General features: G+C 52.5%; 1 protein-coding gene across 1 annotated transcript; it reads right to left on the reverse strand.

Annotated features, from left to right (window-relative positions):
* Window positions 1–816: 816 nt before the first annotated feature.
* On the reverse strand, window positions 817–19,300 carry HRK (harakiri, BCL2 interacting protein). The gene is made up of 2 exons (XM_039255486.1): window positions 18,963–19,300; window positions 817–1,109 (listed from the first exon to the last, which is right to left on the reverse strand). The coding sequence occupies exon 1, from the start codon at window positions 19,292–19,294 to the stop codon at window positions 19,019–19,021; it is 276 nt and encodes a 91-aa protein (XP_039111417.1). The 5' UTR covers window positions 19,295–19,300; the 3' UTR covers window positions 817–1,109; window positions 18,963–19,018.
* Window positions 19,301–19,773: the final 473 nt, after the last annotated feature.

A 19,773-nucleotide genomic window follows, 5' to 3' on the forward strand; every position in this document is an offset into this window, starting at 1 on the left:
CGCTCCCTCCCCCAGCACCTCTTGCTTATAAATCACCCTTGACCAGAACGTAGCCATTTCTTGGCTCTTTAATCCATAAAACCTAAGCCCTGAAATCCCCCTGGGGAGTGGGGGAGGCTGTGGGCTGAACTCCCAGGGTACTTTTGCGGGGCTAGAGGACAGAGCAAACAAGTCACATATGAGGTCAGCTTTCCACATCGGTAACCAGGGGGCGTAACCATCCCACCATCCCTTCCCTTCCTCCCTCCCGGACCCCAAGGTTTGCTCCAAAAAAAACCTCTGGGTTTTCATCCCCGCAGAGAAAGAGAAGAGACTCTCAAGTGGCACTTTTGCGACTTGTCCCTTTAAAAAAAAATGAATCCGAAACAGCAAAATAGAAATCTCTCCTGTCCCCTGGCCTTGCGGTCTGGCAACAGAACACCGCGGCAGTGCCAGCAAGAGCACGCTTAGCACCAGCAAAATTTAAGTGAAGCACCAGACACCAGATTGGTAGGAAATAAATCCCATCTGTCTTGATGGGCCAGCGGGACTGGCTATCTACCTGGGAAGGTACAGAGAGGCTGGGACTTGTCAAGACTTAGAAATGGAGGAATCCCAGACTCCTCTAACAGAACTGGCCCCTAGTCCACCTCGCTTTTCCTTTTTGCTTTCTGTTTTGCCTTTTGCAGTTTCCCCCTCATTCTGCCAGCATCCCTCCCCGGGTGGTTGGTCGACTCTGGGGCTGATTCCCACCAGTCTTTGCAGATTTTCCAGGCACACAGTACGCACCTCACTTCTGGTGCCCCAGACACGGAAGCATCAAAGTTCACACAGGAAGGCGCAGAAAAGGGAGGGGACCGTGTCCTCGACAAGACATGCACTGAATAGTAATATTCATATTTTCTTTTTTTATATATATAGAGAGAGCTGTATGTAAATAGCATTGGGGTGTCTGTTACTGCAGCTGGATATGCAAAGGGCTTCCCCAGTCCCTTTCTGCCGTTGCTACAATCGCTCCAGGCGCCTCTCCACTTCCTTCTCGAAGCGCCAACTGCGGCCTTTCAAGCTCTGGGCTCCCCCTCAGGAAAACGGGAACCAGCTTTCTCCAAGGACACAGGGTTTTCACCAACCTGCAGAAATAAAGATGTGTATTTCGGTCAGTAGGCACGTGCAGACAGCTGCTGGGGATGACGTCAGTGCCTTGGGCCTCTGCGCAGCCAGCCCTGGATGTCGGAAGGTGGAGGGGGATGGGAGAGAGCGGCGAGAGACAGAGCTGTGATTTGGAGGGGAGGTTCCCCAGAAGCTAGATTTAGCGCCCATCCCCACCCCCACCCCAGCCAAAGCCCTGTCCATACAGCAGCCTTCCCTAAACAAACATTTGAACATACACACACACCCATTTCTGTTTTCAGACATAAGCATCTTCTGTGACCAAAGAAGAGAATATAGGGGCGTTTGGGTGCGTCAGTCAGTTAAGCGCCTGACTTCAGCTCAGGTCATGATCTCACAGCTCATGAGTTCGAGCCCCATATCCAGCTCTGTGCTGACATCTCTGTCATCTGACATCTCTAAGGATTCTGCATCTCATTCTCCCTCTCTGCCTCTTCCCTGCTTATGCACGGTCTCTCTCTGTCTCAAAAAAAAAAAAAAAAAAAGAACATTAAAAAAAGAGAATATCGAATGATGCTGCCTTTTTGCCCTTTTAAATCAGGAACAGGCCCTTCATCTGTTCATTTCATAGATCCATATTCAAGGCAGGCTTTTAGGACAGTCTCTATTCTCATTCATTCATTTGTTCATTCTCATTCATTCATTCGTTCATTGCCAAACATACCAAGAACTACGCTCGGAGTTATAAATCCAGTGACATAGTTCTTGCCTTTCAGGGTCTCTGAAGGCAACAGAAAGAGATGAGAAGAAATTGATACCAATGACAAGTGTCATGTGAAGACCAGTCTGGATAAACATGAGCTAGGGGAGCCTACAAGGGAAAGCGGGAGTCAGAGAGAGCTCTTGAGAGCAGGAGGCAGAGACCCTTCCTGACACTGTAGGATGCTAGGGAATTACCCAGGATAAGATGAGGCATTCTGGGAAGGGCAGCAAAAATAGCACATACCCCAGGGAATCGAAAAACACATTCATCCAAAACCGGGGTGCCTGGGTGGCTCAGTCGGTTGAGCGTCCGACTTCGGCTCAGGTTATGATCTCACGGTTCGTGGGTTCGAGCCCCGCGTCAGGCTCTGTGCTGACAGCTCAGAGCCTGGAGCCTGTTTCAGATTCTGTATCTCCCTCTCTCTCTGACCCTCCCCTGCTCATGCTCTCTCTCTCTCTCTCTCTCTCAGAAATAAATAAAACATTTTTAAAATGTTTAAATAATAAATAATTAATTAAAAAAAAAAACCTTGGACATCAGTGCTCACAGCAGCAGCATCCATAATAGCCAAAAAGTGGAAACAACCCATGTGTCCATCAACTGACAAATACAACAAAGAGTTTCCATCCAGCAAAACATTATTAGGCCGTAAAAAGGAAGTACTGACTCACACGAGAACCTAGGTGAACTTTGAAGTCATTAAGCTCCAATGACTTCAAGCCAAGCCAGGCACAAAAGATCACAAGTTGTATGAGGCCAGGTACAGGACATGTCCACAAGGGACAAGTCTTTAGAGACAGAAGTGGATTAGAGGGTGTCCAGGGCTGTGAGGAGGGAATTGGGGCGTCACTGCTGATGGGGACAGGGTTTCCGTTGGGGAAACGAAAACATTCTAAAATTGATTGTGGGATTGGTCGCACAACTCTGGAAGTATAAAGTATCATAACCATGGCGTTGAGCCCTTCAAAAGGATGGATTTTTCTGGCAGGGGAATTTCATTGGAAGAAGGAGAAAGAGGGAGCAGAGGAAGGGGATGGAGAGGTGGCGAGCAAGAAGGGAAGAGGCAGGACAAGGGAGAGAACACGGCAGTAAAATACCCTGAGGTCAATCGAGGAGCCTGATGAGGTTTCAGCAAAGCCTGGCTGATGGGGCCGGGGAGGGGTGAGGCTGGAGAGTTAGCGGAGGCTGTAAGTTTGAGGAGGACAGCACATTACTCCAAAGCAGGTGGCAGAAGTGCCACGGTGAGCAGTGAGAGTCCAGCGGCGTAGGAGACAAAGTGGGAGAGAGATCACTTTCTCCGTCAGCAGAATCTGGCATGTTGATCTGTACAAACTGCACCAGCAGGTTTCCTTGGGGGGTCTAGTCCACAGAAGGGTCTAGTCCACGGAAGGGTCTAGTCTATGGAAGGGTCTAGTCCATAGAAAGGTCTAGTCTACAGAAGAGTCTAGTCCATAGAAGGGTCTAGTCCACAGAAGGGTCTAGTCCATAGAAGGGTCTAGTCCGAATGGGGTACAAGACCTGGGTACATATTCCCTGGCTCCCACTCTGTCATGGTCACAGCGCCTGCCAGGCTCAGCTCTCCGGCTGGGCTCCAGGTTCCTCTTCGGGCTCCCAGTCCTCCTCCCTCACCTCAGCCCTTCCGGCCAGGGCGGGATGGCTCTCCTCTGTGGCCAGCCCTGTGGCACTCGGTTTGCTAAACCCTGTCTACACTCCGTCACCAAACCTTCACTAACTACTTCTCTGGTTACCCCGCCTGGGCGTATTCCCTGCCTCCTACTTGGACTCTTACTCGATATATATGACGGCATGAATGAAGGGACTCCTAATCCCATGGACCCTACAGTCTACGTTGGCTGACAGTCATCCAAGTCAGTAACCTCAGTCCTTTTGCCCTGATCTGCTCAGGTGGAAGCAGAGGTGCCCTGTGACCCCGAACCTGCATTTCCCCTTCATCCCATGAGGGCAGAGCACAGCAGCACCTCTGCATTACTGCGTTGCCACCCCTCGTGTTCCTGGGGTGCTGAGTCGATCAGTCATCCACCAACTCAGTTTGACAAACATGCTCAATTTATAAAAACTCGCTTTGTTGGCTCCTGGTCACACCGATCTTCAAAAACTCGGTGGAACCATCCAGCATTAGCTTAAGAGGATGATGATGCCTTTAGCACGCGCAAAAAGGAAAGCTGGAGGCAGAGAAAGGAGCCGCATCTATGTGCGACCACGAGTGTTGACTTTATGCGAAGCATTGTTCTGGGCACTAGATGAGGCTGGTACCTGCCCTCGATTTGCCTCCTGTCTTTTTCTGGGAGACGGGGTACGTCAGAGGCTGAAACTATGGAAGATCATTGTCCACGGGTGTAGATGTAACTCAGAAGTCAGGGTGTGGCTGTGCTCACCGGGGAAGCTTCAGAGAGGAAGCAAGATTTGAACTGGACCTTTAAGATATGCATTCATGGGGCGCCTGGGTGGCTTAGTCAGTTAAGCGTCTGACTTTCACTTAGGTCGTGATCTCGCGGTTCGTGGGTTCGAGCCCCGCGTCGGGCTCTGTGCTGATGCCAGCTCAGAGCCTGGAGCCTGTTTCAGTCTGTGACTCCCTCCCTCTCTGACCCTCCCCTGCTCACGCTGTCTCTCTCTCTCTCTCTCTCTCTCTCTCCTAGAAATAAATAAAACATTAAAAAAAATATGCATTCATATTTTTTCAATATTTGGAAGAAGGAGGGGTTGCCCAGGTGGCTCAGTTGGTTAAGCGTCTGACTCTTGATTTCAGCTCAGGTCATGATCTCATGGTTTGGGGGTTTGAGCCCCACATTGGGCTCCTCTGCTGGGCATGAAGCCTGCCTAAGATTCTCTCTCCCTCTCCCTCTGCCCCTCCTCTGCTCAAGCTCTCTCTCTCAAAAACAATACTAATTGGGAAAAGGAAGGATCATGGACATGGAGAAAGGGCCAGAGTAGAGCACAATGGCAGAGACACATATGGCTCAATCCAGGGGACCTGCACCCCAAAGTTGTGCAGGGTGAGGCTGCGTTGACATGTCCACTGAAAGTGATGAAGGGCACATAAACATGGCATCAGGAGAGGTAAGAAAACCATTTTTACGGCACTAATCTGCTCCATCCACAGAAGGAATGGCATTTTCTTGCAAAACTAGGTAGGACCCAGCAAAGGATTTTCGCTTTTCCTACCTGTAAGTCATTAAGCCCATAACGTGTCTTCCTACGGGCCTCCCCGCACACTTAAGTGGACAGATTCCCACACCTGCCTACATACTGGTTGCAGGCTGGTGTCCGTAGTGACAGATGGACATCAGAAGGATGCCTCTGCACGGCCAGTGGTGCTGTGTCACCACGTCCCACCCTCCGAGAGGGGGCCCGTGCATACACTTCTGAGAACCTTAAAAGGGACATGATATGGCTAGGGCTCTAGCACACGGAAGTAGTCACCTAAATATGGTCAGGGGTGTTCCCTCCAGCTTGTTCCTAATAACAGCAGTTTGGAAACAACCCACATATCCATCAGTAGGAGACTGGATTAGCACATTAAGCTCCATGCAGACTAGAAGGAAGTAGATCGAAGTGTGTTACAATTCTTTTTTTAATTTTTTTTTTTTCAGTTTATTTATTTTTGAGAGAGACAGACACAGTGTGAGCAGGGGAGGGCCAGAGAGGGAGAGAGAGAGACAGAGAATCCCAAGCAGGGTCTACACTTTCAGCACAGAGCCTGGCGTGGGGCTCAAACTCACAAAACTGTGAGATTATGACCCAAGCCGAAACTGAAATCTGACAGTTAATGACACTTAACCAACTGAGGCACCCAGGCGCCCTGAAGTATGTTACGACTCTTTTTTTTTTTAATTTACATCGAAGTTAGTTAGCACTTAGTGCAACAATGATTTCAGGAGTAGATTCCTGAATGCCCCTCACCCATGTAGCCCATCCCCCCTCCCACAACCCCTCCAGCAACCCTCTGTTTGCTCTCCATATTTAAGTCTCTTATGTTTTGTCCCCCTCCCTGTTTTTATATTATTTTTGCTTCCTTTCCCTTATGTTCATCTGTTTTGTATCTTAAATTTCTCATATGAGTGAAGTCATATGATATTTGTCTTTCTCTGACTAATTTCACTTAGCATAATACCCTCTAGTTCTATCCACATAGTTGCAAATAGCAAGATTTCATTCGATTGCCAAGTAATACTCCATTGTATATATATACAATGTCCGTCGATGGACATTTGGGCTCTTTCCATACTTCAGCGATTGTTGATAGCGCTGCTATAAACACTGGGGTACGTGTGCCCCTTCGAAACAGCACACCTGTATCCCTTGGATAAATACCTCGTAGTGCAATTGCTGGGTCGTAGGATAGCTCTATTTTTAATATTTTGAGGAACCCCCATACTGTTTTCCAGAGTGGCTGCTCCAGTTTGCGTTCCCATGTTACAATTCTTAATTGAAAAGAGCAAACGGCCAGATAGCGTGATCCCAGATCTTTTGCCTTTAGCGACTATGTATACGTGTATGTGTCTGTACACACGTACAAAGATCTGTATATCTCTATCTATATATCCATATAAACAAGGTGTGCAGATATGCAAAGTAGCATAATGGCTAAGAGCACAGACTCTCGAGCCCAATGCCTGAGTCGGAATCCTGATTCACACACCTAAAAGCTGTGTGACTTTAGGCCAGTTATTAACCTCTCTGGGCCTGAGTTGCCCTATATGGAAGTGGGGGGAGGAACAGTGAATCTCACCGTGTCGATGTGAGGACTAAAAGTTATTAACACATGTGCGGCACTGACATCTGGCACATAGTAAGGTCTGCTATTATGATTGTTGTGATGTACCCCAGACTGAAAGTTACACGAGAGAGTGGCTTTGGGACAGAGTAAAAGAGCACATTCAGCACTTTATATGCCTCTGTATTGTTTGTTATTTTTCTATTTTTCCTTGCAAGGAACAAATAGTAATTACGTATTTAAAACCACAGTTGACCCTTGCAGGGGTTAGGGGCGCTGACCCCGTCCACCTCCCCACCCCACGTGGTTGAAAATCCCCACGTGACTTTTGACTCCCCGAAAACTTAACTCATATGTTGACTGGAAGCCTTGCTCATGACATACACAGTCAATTAGCACCTATTTTTGTGTGTTGTATTTGTTTTATTCTTAGAATAAAGTAATCTAGAGGAAGGAAAATATATTAAGAACATTGTAAGGAAGAGAAAATACATCGACAGCACTATACTGTATTTATCCAAAAATAAAACTGCATCTAACTGAGCCTGTGTAGTTCAAACCCATGTTATTCAAGAGTCAGCTGTATTTTTATTTTACTCTTTAAATGTTTATTCTGAGAGAGAGCGAGTGGGGGAGGGGCAGAGAAGGAGAGAATCCCAAGCAGGCTCCATGATGTCAGCACAGAACCCGATGCAGGGCTCGATCTCACAAGCCATGACATCACGACCTGAGCCGAAATCAAGAGTTGAACGCTTAACCGACTGAGCCACCCAGGCACCCCTCAGCTGTATTTTTAAAAAACAAAGTCCATCACCCCTCTGAGCCATGGTCCTACCCCCTGAGATGTTTTTCCTCAAACTTGGCTCAAAACACTTTCTCAAATGCTGACTCACAACCAAAGCTCACAGCTGCAGAGATTCATGAAACTTTGCCTTTTGATAAATGTCCCTGTTTCCACTTTGCACCCACCGTACGGAGGGAGCAGATGGGCAAGGGGAGGACACGGCCCCTCGGGGACCTGCCTCCCTGGGCCACGGTCCTGTCACCCCATTGTGGGTGTGAAGGGGGGAGGCTGTGAATGGCGAGGTCCACTGAGGCAGGAGGTCAAGCCAGAGGCTCACCCCCTTCTCCTATATCTGAGATGAAGACTCTTGACTTCCCTCCTAAGAGGTCCCAATGTTTTTAATCTTTAAAAACACCTTTTTTGCTCTTGCTGTTTGCACACGTTAAGTTACGAATTCAAACAGCGGAGAAGGATAAAGAAATAAAAGGAAACCCCCCTTCCCTGTGACCCTAAACCTCCCAGAATATTTTCTGTGCATTAACGGACACCGTGTGTCTCCCCTTCACCCCTGGGTCCCCAGAGCCCAGTGCAATGCCCGGCACAGACCGGGGGCCCCTTTCAGCCTGCTGGGTGACGGTGGGCACGTGAGCGAGTGAATAATGGCGGCGACATCCCCACTCTCCATCTTTGGTTTCGGGGCGTTGATTTTGACTGTGGAGCTCAGATGGTCCCAGTGGTTAGTCCCAGCACCTGAGTCATGGGGACAAAGGTCTCCGTACGAATCCTCCGAGAGGGAGGACTGCTCTGGCCTGTGTCGTGTCACTCTCCAGCCCTGGAGTTCATGCTGCCCGCTTAGGGAGGTGGGTGCCAAGCGGGGATCAGAAAGGCAGGAGGCTGGCTCTGAGGCACGTGAGAGAGGAGGCCGTCCGGCCGCTGCTGGAGGGGATGGTGGCTCCTCTGTGCCTGGCATTCTGCTACCAGCGACTAGTTATCATCAGTGCTACCAGGGAGTAGATATCACGGCTGTCAGAGGGTGGTAATCAGTGCTTCAGTGAGTGATTACCAGTGCTTTGGTGAGTCGTTATTGATTATTGATTATTGATTATGTAAAGTCTTGGGGGGGAGAGCAGAGAACCGAGAGCCTCAGACACTGAGTTACAGCAGGTGGACTTTGTGTGTTTTTTACATTTTTTTTTAACATTTATTTATTCTTGAAAGAAAGAGAGAGACAGAGCATGAGCAGGGGAGGGAGACACAGAATCCGAAGCAGCTCCAGGCTCCGAGCTGTCAGCACAGCACCCAGTGCGGGGCTCAAACTCACAAGCCGCGAGATCCTGACCTGAGCCGAACCCCGACGCTTAACCGACGAAGCCCCCCAGTCGTCCCCCCAGCAGGTGGACTCTGCGTGCTACCTGGACTTCCAGGCTGGTAGCACCGAGGGCAGGGAGCTAGCGACGCAGCAGAGAACTGACACCAAAATCAAGTGGGCAGACCCTCCTCAGAGCGTCTTGCAGGATATATCACATTATAACATGCACTTGCCTGGACCCTAATCATTTCACCACCTGGAACTTCACTTTTTTTTTTTTTTCCTTTGGCAAAACTGTCCAAACAAGAATATACCTCATGCCATCGGGAAATGAGAAACAGCACACATGTCCCTCGGGGGGCGGGTGACCAAGAAAGTGAATCATGGTTCGTCTAACAATGGAGCACCATACAGCCATTCAAAAGGGTGATGAAACCTTCCTTCGTTGACACAGGAAGAGCTCAGGAGTCTATTTTTAGTGGGGAAAGCAAGAGTACAGAGCAACACGAACAGATGATCTCACTTATTTAAAATAGGGTATGTGTGTGGGTGTGTGTATGCACCCAGGGACGTCTAGCAAGGTGGTCGCCAAAAGCAGGGCTTGCAAATTTAAATGCATGCGTGGGGCCAGCAAATGTGTCCGGGGCGGCTCGGGGTACCCCGAGAGTCTGTATCCCTCTAAAGGGCCTTCCGATATTCATCCACGCTTTTGCCGCCACATGGGAATACAGACTCAGTCTTGTGAGACCTTCCCATTTTTTCAAGAAAAACTGGGAATACAGGCTTCTGTAAGAAAGTGCCTGAGGTGCCTGGGTGGCTCAGTCGGACACGCTAAGTGTCCGACCTCGGCTCAGGTCATGATCTCACAGCTTGTGAGTTCGAGCCCTGCGTCAAGCTCTGTGCTGATGGCTCTGAGCCTGGAGCCTGCTTCGGATTCTGTGTGTCGCTCTCTCCCTGACCCTCCCCGGCTCACACTCTGTCCCTCTCTCCCTCAAAAATAAATAATAAAACTTTTTTTTTTAATTAAAAAAAAGAAAAGAAAAAGAAAGTGCCTGATTTTTCAGTGCTGGGGAGAGGGGAGGCGACATGGCAGTTAAAAAAAAAAAAAAAACAAAACCCCAACTATGGTCCAGATTCGGCCAGGAGACAACCAGGTTTGAACACCTGTTCAAACTCTTAGACAGGGTCAGCCGGCATTGACCTCATCTCAACCCTTGGCAGCTATCTTTGTGCCTCAGTGTCTCTGTCTGGAAAGCGAGGGAGTTGGGTCAGTTGGTCTTTAAAGGTCTTTAAAACTCTGGCTGTAGTTCTAGAATGGTGACCTTTTATGGTCCTAGATCTTTTGAGAATTGGATCAAAGCCTTGGTTTGTCCATCAAGTAGGGAGAGATGCAGGAGTATGAAGTCAGCCAATTTTATGTGGAATTTTGGAGGGTTCCCAAATTCCTTGAGGCATCCCCTCAATTCATTAATTTATCCACCCACCCATTCATCCACCCATTTATCTATCCATCCATCCATCCACCCACCCACCCATCCACCTACCCATGCATCCATCCATCCAGCCATCCACCCACCCATGCACCCATCCGTCCATCCAGCCACCCATCCAGCCACCCACCCACACATCCATCCATCCATCCATCCATCCATCCATCCATCCATCCATCCATCCATCCATCCACCCTTGCATGCATGCATCCATCCATCCACCCAGCCATCCACCCAGCCATCCACCCAGCCACGCATCCATCCATCCATCCATCCATCCATCCATCCACCCTTGCATGCATGCATCCATCCATCCACCCAGCCATCCACCCAGCCATCCACCCAGCCACGCATCCATCCATCCATCCATCCATCCATCCACCCACCCATGCATGCATCCGTCCATCCACCCATCCACCCACCCACCCATGCATCCATCCATCCATCCATTTATCCATCCATTCATTCAGTAGTTACTGGATGCCTGCTCTGTGCTAGTCACCATGCCGGGGGCTATGATACAATGGTGGGCAAAACAGACCTGATTGGCGCTCTTGGAGGACCTAGAAGCCCGTGTTGCCCAGGTTGCAGAGTCCTGTTCTGGAGGCTCTCCCAGCCCTGGCACGGTGGCTTACACAGGCTGCTGGTGAGCCACAGAGTGGGGGAGGGAAGACTGGCAACGGCTTTAAACAAAAGACTTGCAAAAGTTCCCTGAGATCCCACTGTACTGTGAATACGGACCCGGGGACTGGATTTTATCCCAAATAAGAACAACACATACCCCGCACTATCATGTACCATTCTCTACCATTCTCTGAACCTAGTGACATGCCTCATACTGCTCAGAAGGTAAAGGGACATTATGTAAATGGCAGATTCGGACCTGATCCAAAAGTCAGCCTGACTCCAAAGTTCATGTCACTTTCCACCAAGCTGTCCTGCCTCGGCATGAAATCTGAGTGGAGAGGATAAACAGTTACCAGCAGTTAAATTTTCAAAATCAAGACTTGGGCCCCACGGTGGGCCAACTAAAACATTTTAAATCTGGGCTGTCTTTGAAAGTGACCTCTCCTTAAATGCATCCCATTGCCCCTGACACATGCCCGCTCTCTGCAGACCTCCCCCTGCCAAAACTACGTTTCCCCATCATCAGCATATATTAGCTTCCTTCAATACTTATTAAGCACCATGTGCGAGACCCAAGAATCTCAGATGTACATGGTGCACGGCCGTACCAGGGTGATAGAGCCAGGGAGTGGGCAAGCTCTCTAAGCCCTTAGTGACATTGCTCACACTTGGAGCCCTTTCCCAACGTTGGGATGGACAGGCAAGGAGGCATCCCTACTCCTGGGCACTCCAACAGCAGCCAGAGGTGTGGGTCACGAAGAACGTGCCACAAGAAAACAGCATAGATTGAGCTGAGGAAGGTCACAGCCAACTCAGGAGCTGAGTTCAAACCCATCTTATACACAGAAGCCAGCGGCATGAATGAGATATGGGAACGAATGGCAATGTTTGTCTAGAAAACCCTTCTGGGCCTTTACCACAAGATTTTATCCCCCCAGGGGCACCTGTGTGGCTCAGTCGATTAACGTTGATCTGAGCTTAGGTCTTGATCTCAGGGCTATGAGTTCGAGCCCTGCATTGGGCTCTATGCTGAGCATGAAGCCTAGTTTTAAAAAAGGGGGGGCGCCTCAGTCGGTTAAGTGTCCAACTTTGGCTCCGGTCATGACCTCGTGGTTTGTGGGTTCAAGCCCCGCGTCCGGCTGTGTGCTGACAGCTCAGAGCCTGGAGCCTGCTTCGGATTCTATGTCTCCCTCTCTCTCTGACCCTCCCCTGCTCATGCTCTGTCTCTGTCTCTCTCAAAACTAATAAACATTAAAGGGAAAAAAAAAAAGGTTTTATACCCTTGAGACAACTGTTATAATGAAATAATGTTTACAGATGATTTGATATAAAAGGTCCACTTATAGGCATTTTTAAGAAAACATCTGGGATGTGCCCAAAGAGTTATATATAAGAATGCTTCAACATCATGTTGGAAACAACCTAAATGCCCAACAATAGTGGATTTCCCGGGAACATAAATAGCAGAACAGCAGAATGATGAAATAAGAAGCGACCTCTAAGTATGTCATAGAAAATATTATGAGGCACGGAGAGATGCCTATGCTAGGGTGGGAAAGTCAGGTTGCAGAGAATATATTTAGAGCGAATGATTCCCTTTGTTAAAGTCCCGATCAGTGTATTTTTGAAAATAGAAAGAAGTCTATCAAAAATATTAACGGGGGGGGGGGCACGCCTGGGTGGCTCAGTCAGCTAAGCATCCGACTTCAGCTCAGGTCATGATCTTGCAGTTCATGAGTTCGGGCCCTGCATCGGTGCCTGTGCTGACAGCTCAGAGCCTGGAGCCTGTTTCGGATTCTGTCTCCTTCTCTCTCTGCCCCTCCCCCACCTGCGCTCGGTCTCTGTCTCTCCAAAATGAATAAACATTAAAAAAAGAAAGAAAGAAAAAAGAAAACATTAACAGTGGGTAGTGAGATAGAAGTCATCGACAAAAAGTGTCTTTTATTCAGCATTTTCCAAATATTTGTTAATGAACATGTAATATTTTTTGTAATCAAGAAAAAGCTATTTTTAAGACTTTTTTTTAAGGTTATTTATTTTGAGAGAGAAAGAGAACGTGGAAGAAGGGGGGAGAGAGAGGGAAGGACAGAGAGAGAATTCCAAGCAGGTTCCACACTGTCGGCAGTCGGTGAGGAGCCTGACATGGGGCTCAAACTCATGGACTAGGAGAGACCTGAGCCAAAATCAATAGTGGGATGCTTAACCAGCTGAGCCACCCAGGCGCCCCAAGATAATTTTGAATAGGGCTATTACTTAAAGTTTCCCAAAAGAACTTCATTTCATGTTGCCCAAATCTGTGGCCTTTGGAGCAAAGGTTCAGTGATGGCAACACTCTGTGGGGGGAGCCAATTTTCTCTCCCCGGGAGGGGAAAGGAGATTTCTCGTCCCCTGGGCATCCGGCAGTAACAAAAGGATGCATCTCACTGATGTGGGTTAAAACAGAGATTCCCCCACCCATTAGCAGGGGCAGCAGTGTAGGGCAAGGAGACAGGAGATGATGCTGAGTTGATTGGTGACATTTCTTACATAACAGAAATCCAGGCAGGAGCCAGTGTTCTGAGGGCCCGGAAGGTTGGGCAGCTCTCAGAGCTCATCAGGACCTCTCAGACCCTGGTGGAAGGTGAACTAGCTCATTTCCACTGTGAGGCTGGGGTGAGAGTCAGAGCCAGCATCTCCAGCCCCTGAGGTCTAGGAGCATCCGAGGCCAGGAGCCAGGGCTCGTTCATCCCTGCATCCCAGTGTGCGCCTCGTAGCTGGTGATGGACTCACATCTTTTTCCCTTTTTCCTGCGTCACGTCTAATTCCCCGCCTTACAAGGCACCTGCCCGGGCACTCTCTGCACTTGTGAATCCCATTACTGATGAAAGCCCCTCCAAGCTTTGCTTTTTCTTACCCCCTCCTTCCTATTGACCTTCGAACCAAACTTGGCCGCCCTCCCATGGCCTGATTAGCCCTTCCCTACCTCTCAGACTTCTTCCCCAAGTTCATATGGCATTAGCCACACTACTCAGGTTTTGTTTCTTCCTCAAACACGCCGCGCAAAGACTCGCTTCCCAGGCCACTGGACTCACTGTTCTATTCCCAGAGCACCTTTCATGCAGGTCTTCACATGGCTGGCTGCTTCTGGTCATTCTCGTCACCGGTCCCCTGGCTCCTTCCAAAAATGGCCATCCCTAACCACCGCAGGTAAGGAGGGAGTCCCCCGGGCTCTCTATTACATGACCTTCCTGTAACACCATCAGAGTCCTTGGCACTTTCTGAAATTATCTCTGTGTTAGATTGCATAATCCAAAAATGGCCACCTTATCTCCTGTCTGCTTGCCACTCCCCTTGAATATGGGCTGCCCTGTGACTTCTAACTTTAAGTGACTTCTGAAGTTGGGTCAGAAAAGGCAAAGCAGCTTCCCCTGGGTCCCCTGGAAAACGTGATCCTGGAGCTCGGAGTCACCAGGTTGGCTGGCTCTGGAAAAGCCCAGGCCACACAGGAGGTGAAGTGAACATCCCCACTACCTCCATCCCGTGCCCACCACGATTCCAGCCCCCGACCAGCCTGGGGCAGAGACAGGTCACCCCCGCTATGCCATATCTGAACCCCTAGCCCACAGAATGTATAAGCATGGTCAGATCATTGTTTTAAGCCACTGAGCTTTGCAGTAATTCTTTGTACAGCAATAATAACCAGAACGATCTTTCTGAACTTATCATCTGCCTCTTCCCCCTAAAGGGCAGGGACTTCTTTGTCTCGGTCTTCCCTGTGTCCACAATGCCCTTCATGCAGTAGTAGGTACTCAATAACGAAGAATGACTATTCATCTCGAATAGTTTCGGATTGATTCATTTCTTCATCACACCGCGATTGTATACCGACTATGTGACAAGCAAGTCACATACTGTGGGGCATCCCATTGTTCCCATGAAATCCGATCACACATCACACTGGTGATGACCAGAGGGGAAAGAGAAGCCCCCACTTCACTCCCTCCACCCCCAGGGTAGGTCTGAAAAGCCTACTGTCAAAACCCAGAAACTGCCAACCCACCCAGCCCACATCTGGGGTGTAGTTCATTATCCCCGGCTACAGCTGTTTTTACACTGACAGTTCAGCCACTTGTGCCCTGGCCTCTCACTAGGCAAGCGGGTGACTCCAGACAGGACCCATGTGGTGGGAAGGCTGCTAAGGTCCTGCACATCTGGCCCCTTCCCGGGGGGTACCTCCCCAACAGCTGTCTCCTTCTCTTTGGATTGCTCCCTCCCCTGGCCTAGGCTTTCAAGCTCTAGAAGTAATCCTGGCAGGGGTTCGGTGGCTGGGTGGGAGGCTGGTGGGATGCGCCTCCAGGTTTAACCACTTAGTCCCCAAAGTACCTGCCAAGAACCAGTTAGCACTTCATTCTGGCAGGCCAGGCTGTCATTAATTCATTAAAGCGGGCTGCTGCTGGCCCATTATCTTCCCTGTCGCCCACCAGGTCGCCTCTTGGGCCTGCAGAGTCCTCTCTCTCTCCTTCTTCTTAGTCCCAAGGCAAGAGTCTGCCCCCGCTTTGGCCCTTTCTCCCAGCCAGACTCCCCAGCTGCTTTCTCTCTCCCTCCCGGTCCCCTCCCAAGGCACAGTTCTGCCTCCCTCCCCTCCCCCACCAGCCAGTGCTCACCAGAGAGCATCTTTTGTTCCCGCTCTCTGGAACCTTTTGCAGTGACTGCTTAAATCACACCCATCTCCTCTTGGCCTCCTCAGCCTCCAAGGAGCCTCCCCTGAGGCTCTCAGAGAAAGAGAATGTCGCTAGTGCAGGAATTCGTGACTCATCACACCCCTGTGCTTTCTGCCAGTGTCTTCTCCTCCGTGCCCCGCCCCAAGTCATCTGGGGGGTGGGAGGGGGGCTGTGTGCTCAGAGACAGAAACTCCCAATTCCATTTCTGATGTTGCTACCAGCCCTTTGGGACTCAGGTGAACTCTCTCTGCCTCCGTTTCCCCTTTGAAATAATAAGCATGGCACTGCCTGTTCCATAACAGCCTCTGATGAGTGAACTAAATGCCAGGCGCTGCTCTGGGTACTTTAGATGGATGCTCCCCTATTAACCTCCTTGACACTCTAGAAGAGATACAGCTCCCGTTTTCAGATAAAGGCTCAGAAAGGTTATGATTCCTGCCCAAGGTCACAGTGCCAGCAAGTTCCTGGGCTGCGACTTCGGTCCAGCCCCATCTGATCCCTAAACCCATGCTCTTTACCTTTGTACTGTCCTGGCCGCTCTGGCTCTGATTCCCCAAGAGAACATGTAGGGATGGTGGAAAATTGCCGACTAACAACAGAGTGTTGTCTGTTTGGGGGAAAGAAGGGTACTAAATGCGCAATCGTAAGCACGATGGCTTACCTTTATATCTGCTTCTTATGCCTCTGGCACTGTTCTAGAACTCTAGGTGAATTCATTTTACCCTCTTGACAATACCTTGCCATTAAGGGCTATTATTGTCCCCATTTTACATACGGGAAAACTGAGTCTGAGGTGTCTGTTTCATGATGACTTCGGAGAAAAGTACACCGTAGAGGCTCTAAATAAGCTTGTTGAAAGTGCTGTCCTGCGTATAGCCAAGTGCACCCTTAACGTCTAAAAGAACGGCCTCCCTCAGATACCTAAGGCATCCTGTGCGCATCCCCACTTCCCCTCTCGGGCAAGAAGGGCGGAGAGGACCACATGCGGAACTCAACAAATTGTCTTTCTCCGGTGGATTTTCTTTCACCTCTTCCTAACTCGCCGGAGAGGCCGGGAAAAGATGGGTGTCCCCCCAGGTAAGCCAAACGCACACGGAAGGTCCCGGGGTGCAGCTCGTAGGTGGCGGGCGGAGGACGCGAGTTTCTCGATAGAGACGGAGGCTGGGAGCCCCAGCCCGGCGAACCCCAGGCCACGCGAGGGAGCGAGGCGCGGCGCGGCGGGAACGAGGAACGCCGCGGGCATCCTGGGGTTAGGGCAGCGGAGGAGGGAGAGCTCGGGAGGGTGTGGCTGCCGGGGAGGCCGGGCGGGACTCGGGAGGGGAACGAAGAACCCAAGGATGGCCTGGAGTCGAGAAGCGGCCCGGAACTCTGGGGGCAGAAACGAGGTGAGGAGGGGGCGATATATTCCACACCGACAATTATGCGCCGCCGCCGCGCCCAGAAAGCTCCAGTCGGACCCCCTCCCCTGCTGCGTGGGCGCGGGTCTCCCAGCTCCAACCCCCGCCCCCCGTTCCCGGCCTGGGCGCACAGGCGCGCACTCCGTCCTCCCCGCGCGCGCTCTCGGAAGTCTCCCGCCACCTCCCGGCCGCCTCCACCCCGGGGCCCGGAGCACCCCAGCCCCGACGCGCACACGGCCTGTTCTCCGCCGCCCCCCCGGGGGTGGGCGCTCAGCATCCCGCACCGCCCCGTCCGGGGCCGGGAGCGCTCTCCGAGCCCCGCCTGGACCCCAAGGCCGCGGGAAGCGGCGTCCCGGCCCTCTGCCTGGGTTCCACTTGCTCGCGTCTTCCTTCTAATTCATATTCCCCAGTATGTTGCAGTTTGTCCTCCAAGCAGTCTCTCTTTTTTCTCCAGCTCCCCCGTGTTTTCTTCCCTGGTCTCGCCGCCCGCTTTTTATTTCCCTCTTTTTCCACTTTCTGTCCGCCTTTCCGTAAATTCCACGCTTTGGGCTTGGCGCCTCTCGCTCAACTCCCTTTTTCTGCCCCACCCCCATCCCGCGCGCCGCGTCCAAAAGGTGGTTCCTGCCTCTGGGATTCGACAGCCCCTGCCTGACCCCTTCCAGCGGAGGGCAGCCCCCCTCCCCAGATGGGGCCTCCAGGGGCCGGGCAGAGAGCGCCCCGAAGCACGCACCTCTCTTCGCCAGCGCCGATGCTGCGCCGGCCCACGCGACATCTGTCGCCCGCGCTCCCGGCTCACACCCTGCGCACCCCCGCAGCTCCCCTGGCGCTGTCACCCCCCACGCTCCGGCTGCCGCCTCTCTCCGCGGGCGCCGCGCCAGCTTCCCAGGGTGCCGGCGCACGGCGGGGCTCGGCCAGGACTCGGCCGCGGCCGAGCGCTCGGCATCTGCGCGGTCGTGGCACCCGGGGCCGCCGGCTTTCTCGGCCTCGACCTTCACCTTCCAGCCCTAGACCCACGTATGGTGGGCTCGCGCTGATCTTTCTCCCCTTCCCCATTCTCTGCAGCTCCGCTCTGTTCCAGAATCGGAGAAGTCAATCCCTTACACGTCTGCCCCCCTAGGCGCACAGCTGGTGCTCAATAAATCCCCAACCCCAAGGGCCTAGTGCACAGAAGATGCTCAGCGCCTTTCTCCCTCAGGTAGCAAACACCCTGGGGGTTCAATACGCCCCACGCCACCAGCTCGCAGTGCCTAGCGTACCGCAAGCTTTCAAACATTCCTTCCCGAAGCATTGTAGGGCCTAGCACTCAGAAGGAGCTCAATAAATGCTCTTCTATTAAGGTTTCCCCTTGGGGTTTCCCCAGCAGCCTCAGATCCCAGCCCACTTTGGGGGCACCTTCCGCTTCATCCCAGCTCCAACCTTCTGGTAAAGAAGAGGCCAAGCTCCTTACACGGGACACCTCGCTGCAGAAGGAGTAAAGAAGTTGGCAAAGCAGAGGAAAACTGCAAAGTGCGCGGGCCATAGAGGAAAGCGCCCCCGCGGAAACCTGGAGGGGGAGGCAATCCAGAGAGGCGCCCCCTGCGCCAGAGAACGAGGAACAGAAACGAGGGAAGTGCCACTGAGGACGAAGAGGGTTTGGGGACAGTGGCGACTTAGGACCAGCAGACGGCTTGGAATAGGACGGGAGACTTGCCTCGAACCCGCGATAGATGAGAATTCTGGGGCGGAGCGTGCAACCACGCACTCCGAGCAAGCACACTTTTTACTTGCATTGTGTTTACTTGCGGCGCCGGTGGGGGTGACGGAGGCCAAAGTCCCCCCGGAGCCATCCCACCGGAGAGCGTGGCAAGATGCGCTTAAGGAGTCGAGAGAGGAGGAAAGAAAGAGCCGACCTGACACTTGGAAGGAGAGATGGGGCCTGGAGGCGAGGGGCCCGGCGCTCCTGGCGCGAGAAGGGAGCCGAGGAAGAAGGGGACGGGAAGAGAGGAAAGCCAACTTGTCGCTCCCCGCTCCCGGCCTGCCTCTGCGTGCCCGGCCTCCAGCCACCGCGCCCTGGCGCGCGCTCGCGTACCTGTTGCTCGCTCCGGCTGGGTCTCGGCTCCGGCGCCACCAAGAAGCCCCGCGTTCCTACAAGTTCCGCCTGCCGAGCAGCCAGGCCGCCAGCGCCGCCACCTGCGCGGCCGCGCACAGCCAGGGCCAGTAGGTGGGGAGCGCGCCGGGCGCCGGCGCCCTCCGGCTCCGCGCGCGGCGCCGCCACATGGTGCGCTGGTGCAGCTCGTCGCCGAGCGCCTTGAGCCGAGCGGCCGTGAGCTGCGCCGCGGACGAGCGCAGACCCAGGCGGCCCGCGCTGCAGGCGCACACGGCCGGGGGGCCGCGGCCGCGGTGCAGGGGGCACGGGCACATGACCGCTCGCCGCTCTCCCTCCCCGCGCTCGGGCCGCCCCTCGCCTCCGCTCCCTCCGGCCTCTGCGCCTGCCTCCGCCGCGCTCCAGCCGCCGGGGGCCTCCCCTGGACACCAAGTTTCTCCTTGTGTTGTGCGTTTGTTGTGCTGACGGCGCTATTATTAATTAAAGTGTCACATGGTGGAGGGGGGCGGGGAGGGCGCGGGGAGGGGGGTTACATCATCCGGCCCCCGGGGGGGGGGGCTGCAGGCAGAAGAAACCGAGAGGTAACTTTTAACCCTAGCGGCGCCGGCAGCGAGAGGGCGCGCGTTGGGGAGAGGAGGAGCGCGGCGCGCGGGGTCGCGACGGGGCCCCCGCCGGGGAGGTCTCGAGCTTGGGGGGGGGGGTCGCGTGGGACCCCCCGCGGCGGCGGAGGGCGCGAGGGAAGGCCTCTCCTTCCCTTTTTCCCGAATAAAGCTGCGGTTCCGATTTGGCGAGGGAA

This window comes from Hyaena hyaena, unplaced genomic scaffold (genome assembly GCF_003009895.1).
Source record: "Hyaena hyaena isolate Hyena2069 unplaced genomic scaffold, ASM300989v1 scaffold_0, whole genome shotgun sequence".
NCBI classification, from domain to species: Eukaryota; Metazoa; Chordata; class Mammalia; order Carnivora; family Hyaenidae; genus Hyaena; species Hyaena hyaena.

Coding starts and splice junctions, on each gene's coding strand:
- HRK (XM_039255486.1), bottom strand. CDS start 19,294: ATGTGCCCGTGCCCCCTGCACCGCGGCCGCGGCCCCCCGGCCGTGTGC.